The sequence below is a fragment of the Berghia stephanieae genome, chromosome 9, assembly GCF_034508935.2.
Source record: "Berghia stephanieae isolate SIO BIC M18660-M18661 chromosome 9, UCSD_Bste_1.3, whole genome shotgun sequence".
NCBI lineage: Eukaryota > Metazoa > Mollusca > Gastropoda > Nudibranchia > Aeolidiidae > Berghia > Berghia stephanieae.
The window spans coordinates 38,132,270-38,139,769 of record NC_088368.1 but is presented as its reverse complement, the minus strand read 5'-3'; the positions used below and the strand labels follow the sequence as shown (position 1 = coordinate 38,139,769).

The 7,500-nt window shown below is 34.5% G+C and overlaps 1 protein-coding gene across 1 annotated transcript in view; it reads left to right on the top strand.

Annotated features, from left to right (window-relative positions):
* The window catches only part of LOC144980194 (complement C3-like), a 97,993-nt gene that overhangs the window by 78,894 nt on the left and 11,599 nt on the right, over positions 1-7,500 (top strand). The window contains 4 exon segments of the mRNA XM_078927768.1: positions 309-396; positions 5,471-5,539; positions 5,979-6,084; positions 7,469-7,500. The exon segment at positions 7,469-7,500 is cut by the window's right edge and continues 40 nt beyond it. Of these exon segments, the coding sequence (XP_078783894.1) occupies positions 309-396; positions 5,471-5,539; positions 5,979-6,084; positions 7,469-7,500 (295 nt within the window).

Here is a 7,500-nt window from a genome sequence, read left to right as displayed (position 1 = left end):
TTTATTATTATTATTATATTATTATTATTATTATTATATTATTATTATATTATATTATTATTTATTATTATTATTATTTATTATTATTATTATTATTATTATTATTATTATTATTATTATTATTATTATTATTATTATTATTATATTATTATTATATTATTATTAAATATTTATTATAACACAATATATTAAATTTATGAATTTCTTTTGAGTGTAAAAAGTTCAAAACTCATTTCCGAGTTGATTGAAGCAATACTAACAGTATTATTGACCACCACTAATCTATTTTTGACCTACCCTCAATCCAGATACAAGGGGGAAACAACCAGAGGAATGACAGTCATTGACATTGGGTTATTTACTGGGTTTGCTCCCTTGGACGAGGATCTTGAAATCGTAAGCCATTTATAGGGAATGAGATTAGAGGAAGAGTAGCGTCCCCTGATTGGACGTCACCGGCGGGGGTAGTTATTGGAGAGAGAACGTCATATGGTTTTGCGCATGCGTCTCTCGTCCTCGCTTCTGGTGAAAGGGCATGAGACAGTTCACTGAAAGCGAGGACAAAACCATGTTGACGTTCTCTCTGTAAGGTGACGTCCAATCAAGGGACGCTACTCTTCCGCTAATCTCATTCCCTATTCTTTTGTCCTGTGGAATGTTTTTTAGGGCTTTTTTGGTTAAGTTGTTTTGTCTTTGTTTTGTTTTTATTGTTTTTGTTTTGTTTTGTTGTGTTTTTGTCAGGTGACCTATCGTTATGACGGGGTGAACAACGGCCACGAAACGTAGTCATAATCAAAGTGGTTTACAAAGGGGTCCCTTGCCAACAGCAACACTTAACGTTTAGGAAGAGACATGATGCCTGTTAGGCGATTTTACGATTGTTTTCCGACAGAGACAAACGTTTGTTTGTTTGTTTGATTGGGTATTTTGCTTTATCTTTCTAACCTTTTTAGCGTTTTTTCACGCTATTTCTTAAAAGATTTTTTTACACCTTAGGTCCACTCATTTTAGAGGTCTAATAACGGAACGCAATAATTATGGGCCATATTTAACGCTGTTGTAGTAGATAATATTTTGCATTGTTTTGATAGTAAATTATTTCCAGTACCTATACAATGAGGCCAGCACAATTTGGGTTATGAGACCTGTAAATAACCACACGTTGGTTTGAGAATATTTCCATTACAAGAATGGGGCCACAACAATTTGGGTTATTAGACCTGTGAATAACTACACGTTGGTGTGAGAATATTCCCATTACAAGAATGGGGCCATAGCAATTTGGGTTATCAGACCTGCCTATAAGTACCCGTCGACTCCGTCTTCAGGTGGTCGGTGAAACGATATTGTCTTGTATTGTTTGTTAGTTGTCGTTTTTTGGGGGGCCTTTTAAAATAGTTTTGTTGTTGTTTTTTGTTGTTGTTGTTCCTTTGTTTACTTTTATTTTGTTTGTTCTTGTTTTGCTGGGAGTTTTTTGTTTTTGTTTTTGTTGTTGTTTCTGTTTTTATTTTTATTTTGTTTTGTTTTGTTTTAGGTTTTTTTTTTTGTCTTTTTTTTCTTTTGTTGTTATTGCTTTGTTTACTTTTGTTTTTGTTCGTACTTGTTTTGTTGGGGGTTCTTTTCTTTCTTTTTTTTTATTTCTGTTTTTGGGTGTTTTTAAAAATTATATTTTTAATTTTTTGATTGGGGTTTTTTGTTGTCTTTATGCTTAATCCTTCTAACACCCTGAGCTTTATTATCACACAATTCCTTAGACAAATCCGGGTTACACCAAAATACGATTTAAAATCTGTTCTTGACAGGTCTTTATTTTATGTATTTAGTGTTAGTGGAAAATGGATTGTATTAACTTCGTAGCATAAGCCTTCGTCAGTCTGGCGTCCAGACCAGGACAAATAAACAAACAACAAACTCACAATTTTAATTTTAAGTTACAAAATACCACGACAAGCCTGAATGCGTGTATGACAGTAAATACTCTGAGGCTATGTGGCCAAGTGGTATAACACTCGCCTTCGAATCGGATGGTCCTGGGTTCGAGTCGTAGACTGTCTCGATAGAATGAAGTTGACGTCACTCGGGTCTTTGTTTTTATTTTTTGCAGTCCACGTTTATGAGTAATTCTCACTAAACTGTGTTATCCAGACTATAAAAGTTCATGGTTACACAGAGTTTTGTGTGTTTGTCCGTTATACTTCCGGGTGGCAATGTTGTGAGCTTCTTAGCCAAGCGCATACTATCTATATTGTTCTTCATAACCAATCATATGAAGTATTTGTGATCGTATCAAAATAGAATTATGTCGGCTTGAAACATGCGGTTATGTGGTCAAGTGGTATGACACTCGCTCTTCGGATCGGAAAGTCCAGGGTTCGAGTCATACACTATATATATATATATATATATATATATATATTGTTCCTTATTACCAATATTAAGTATTTGTTACCCACCGATACAAAACAGTATGTTATGTTAGCATGAAATATTCGGCGATATGGCCTTGTGGTATGACACTCGCTTTCGGATCGAAAGGTCCTGGGTTCGAGCCTCGCTTGGCGCATAATTGAGTCCTTGGAAAAGACTCTTTACTCACATTCTCTCACCGTACTCATGTGTAAAATGAGTACCTGGCCGTTAACAGCTTTGCCTCTGTCCGAAAAAAATTATAATATCGCCTAACAGGCGTCATGTCCCGTCCTACATGTTAAGTATTGCTGTTGGCCAGGGACCCCTTGTAAGTGCTTTGAGCACGTTTAGTGGATATTGCGCCATAGAAAAGCTCTATTTGATTAAATTTATTATTTATTACACTGTAAATGTTGCTGTTTACTAAAGACGCATTGTAAACGGTTTAGAGCACATTTAGTGGTATTTCGCAATACAAATGCTCAAGTTATTTAATTTTCCAAATTCAATATATTTTTATAATTTGAATTGAATTTGAGTTGAAATCATTTCAAATAAATAAATAAATAAATAAATAAATAAATAAATAAATGAGTAGCAAATAATCCAACTTATTGAGCGCCAATTCCCCCCCCCCCCCTCACGTGATCAATGGCCCTTCTTTCTTCACAAGACATTGACATGAGAATTTTATGAAAACTAAATATTACAATTTTAATACATCAATCTTTTTTTAAATCTCTAAGCAGAACTTAAGATTTAGCACAGAATGTCTCAATATTGTATTCAATTAAATAAATATTGACGTCTTTTATTGAAGTGGCGAGAGGTAATATTATGAGTAAACACACATTCTATAATACCCGTGTATTTTAAGTACTGTTATTTATATTAGAAACTCGTTGTTGAAGAGGGAAGGGGGATAAGTGCGTGTTTACACATCTTGGACAAATTGATGGAAAGCTTGGATATGCTCCTTGTTGAAGGGTGGGTGGTGATAAGGACAGGGTGGAGATTCAGTTACTGATTATCTTCCAGTGTCTCTTAGATCTTGGATGAGTTGGTCGGGTATTGACCTTCCCCCGTGAGTTAAATACTTTTTAAAATATATGATAATAATAATAATAATAATAATAATAATAATAATAATAATAATAATAATAATAATAATAATAATAATAATAATAATAATAATAATAATAATAATAATAATAATAATAATAATAATAATAATAATAATGATAATAATAATAATAATAATATATAATAATAATAATAATAATAATAATAATAATAATATAATAATAATAATAATAATAATAATAATAATAATAATAATAATAATAATAATAATAATAATAATAATAATAATAATAATATATAATAATAATAATAATAATAATAATAATAATAATAATAATAATAATAATAATAATAATAATAGGAATAATAATAATAATAATAATAATAATAATAATAATAATAATAATAATAATAATAATAATAATAATAAGTATTTATAGAACGCTTTACCCCGTTGTCACAGGCTCTAAGCGCTTTACAGTGATATAAAACAAAACAAATTACAGTAAGACAAGTTTAATGGAAAAGTGATACGAATTCAATTTAACAACAACAAAATAATATGATCATAGTATTGCAACATTATGACGTAAAAAGATTAAACTTTAAGCGAGATTTGCTAGTTGTCAACGAATCAGAGCATCTCACCGTGTGATGGGAGAGAGTTACAAAAATGGGTGTGGGGGGGGGGGGGGGTTCGAACATTGAAACGATTGTTCACATATTTTACCCAAGGTTTTGGGTTTTACAAGGAATGATAGTGATTATTTTTAAATGAATAATAAATAAATATAATTCATTTTATTCATCCCATAGTGGAAATTTTGTCTCTTGAGTGGGTCTATTCCAAGGGAAGACTGGAATAATCCAGACGTCAGTCGCAGTACAGTGTATGTGACTTGCTCAAGGCCACACAGCGCAGAGGCGGATGAATCGAACTCGGTACCTTTCGGTTACGAATCAAAGACCGTACCACTGAGCCACGCTGCCCCCGCCCCTATTACCATTTTATATGACCTCCCGATCATCTGTCTTTCTCTAGTCGTATCCCAACTTTAACATTGAACTCTCCTGCAATAATCAACTCTCTCCTTACCAGCCACTTTCCGGATTGTCCCCAAAACTTCACACACAACCTATACAAAAATAGATTTATTTCACTCAAACACACAAGCTGTTAGTTCTTGCTATAAATATTTCTTTCTGCGAAACGAGCTCTTCAACACAATGTTAATATACTTTAACTATTGGAAACAATTTTGTTCAAATATTGTGATTTACAAAAGAAATTAGAATGAGAAAAATGTTGCCTGCGTCGTAACGAATGTGACGATTTTCCTGTGGGTAGCAAGGAGGTGGTTAATATATCGATTCTTTCATCTCTTTGTATTTATTAACACGAGTTATTTTTATCGTGCCCAATAACACAACGAGCTTGCGAGGTGTGTTATTGCACAATAAAAAGGTAATGAAGAATATAAAGTAATGATTTTCTTTGTTTAGAACCAAGCTGCTCGTTGCTAGGCGGACGTGACATCAGACTATTGAATCCTATTAGTGTTACAACCCCCGGGGGTCATTTCAATCACTTATTCTCTTTACTCACATACAAGTGTCATTTGACCTTTGAACCTTCTCTCTCAAATTATGGTCCAGACTAGTAGTGTGGGTGTTGTTTACATTTGTCTAGAAATAGATTTTTTTTGGAGAAGTTCTGAAGTTTTCAAAAGATTATTATATATTATTATTATTATTATTATTATTATTATTATTATTATTATTATTATTATTATTATTATTATTATTATTATTATTATTATTATTATTATTATTATTATTATTATTATTATTATTTCTTTTTTTAGCATCATCATCATCATCACCATCATCATCATCATCATCATCATCATCATCATCAATATTTTTTTATTTGATGATTTATTTACTAATTTCACTATAATTTCATGTACTATTTCAGTTAAAACTCAAAGGTATTGTCGACCATTTTGAGAAGTCGAAGAGATCGGTTATCTTCTACATAGATGAGGTAAGACTGAAATCACAATACATAGCACATCTCTCAATAAACATCAAAATCATTATCATGATCACCACCACCAACATTATCAATGTCACCATATTCACTATCATCATCATCATCATCATCATCATCATCATCATCATCATCATCATCATCATCATCATCGTCATCATCATCATCACTACCAACACCACCACTACCACCACAACCATCAGCATCATCATCACCACCGTGAACATCATCATCATCATCATCATCATCACCACCACCACCACCCATCATCGCCACCACCACCACCATCACCGCAACTACCACGTTCACCACCTCTACCACCACCACCATCAACACCACCACCACCATCACCAACACCACCACCCCAACCGTCAACACCACCATTAAAACCACCCAACAAATGCCCCACCCCTACGACCAAAACTCCCACCAGATTTCCAGCAAACAGACCACCTGCATCAAGTTCCGGGCACGACAAGAGCTGATGGCCCACAATCTACAGCCGGCACGAGTACAAGTATTCGATTACTACAACCCTGGTAAGGCTATACTCCTCCGTGCGGCTACAAGGTCTAGTGGTATGACACTCGCTTTCGGATAGGATGGTCCTGGGTTCCAACCTCGTTTTCCGCTTAGTTGAGTATTTGGAAAAAGACTCTTTACTCACATTCACCACCGTACTCAGGTGTAAAATGAGTACCTGGCCGTTTACAGCGTTGTTTCTGTAGAAAAACATTCTAATATCGCCTAGCAGACGCCATGTCTTGTTCTGCTTGTTACGTGTTGCTGTTGGTCAGGGATCCTTCGTAAAGCGCTTTGAGCACATTTAGTGGATATTGCGCTGTATAAAAGCTCAAGTTTCATTTTTTGTCCAAAAGGAGAGGGTTTTACCCGAGACTGAGACACAGAGACATGACACTCCTTGGGCCCCAAAAGTATGGAACAAAATTAGATATAGAAATCAAAGACGCCCCCGAGATCATCAATTTTGGGAAACTCCAGAAAAAACTCTTGTTCAATCTCAAGCAGGGCTTTTGAGTTGTAACAATATTCGCTTCCCAATAGGATTCTATAGTCTGATGTCACGTCCGCCCAGCAACCAGCAGCTTGGTTCTAAACAAAGAAAATTGTTTCTTTGTATTCTTCATGCTGGCTAGAACTTTTTCACATGTGATGTGATCAGAATGTATACAAGTCAAAACATGAAAGATGCATAATGTTTTTCTCCAGTGGAAACACTTTTATGCATTGTCGGATAAATTTTTGATGAGGGCGTGATGGAAATAATGGCCTCCCGTCATTGTTCCGATAGTTTAGAACCAGTTACTAATACTATGCGTCATTACGAGGAAAGTGACGTCACGACTGTTGAACCCTATTTTAAGAAACGTTTGACAACAAACCTATTCAAGCTCAAGCAGGCTTTCGAGTTGTAACAATATTTGCTTCCCAATTTCTCGATATGATACTTTCAAAAATGAAAATGGAGCTACTCAAATTATGTCTTCGTCCTCGTCATCTCGTGTTCAATGTTTGTGTTGTTTGATGCAAGCGATGGTTTCACAACGGAAAACGCGTACCCTTGTGAAGAATATAGGTAGAATCTCATTCTAAGTAGGCTACGCGTTACGTGTTGCTTTTTGTCAGGGACCCGTTCAAATAAAGCGCTTTGAACACTTTTAGTAGATATTGTGCTATATTATTGTGTTATTGTCCCAACTCTATCGGGCAACCTCTGCGGTGTAATGGTATCTCGTCTGACCGGTAATCAGGAGGTCCGGGGTTCGATATTTGGATGGATTTTTTCCCTTGTATTTTTCTGTCTTTGTTCGGCCACCTCTTATCGTGTAATATTTTTGTTATACCAATTATGTCATATAAATGCTCATAGGGCCTAAGTTATTTATTTCTCTCTTCCTCCAGGCGACAGGTGTAGCATTTTCTACAAAAGCAAC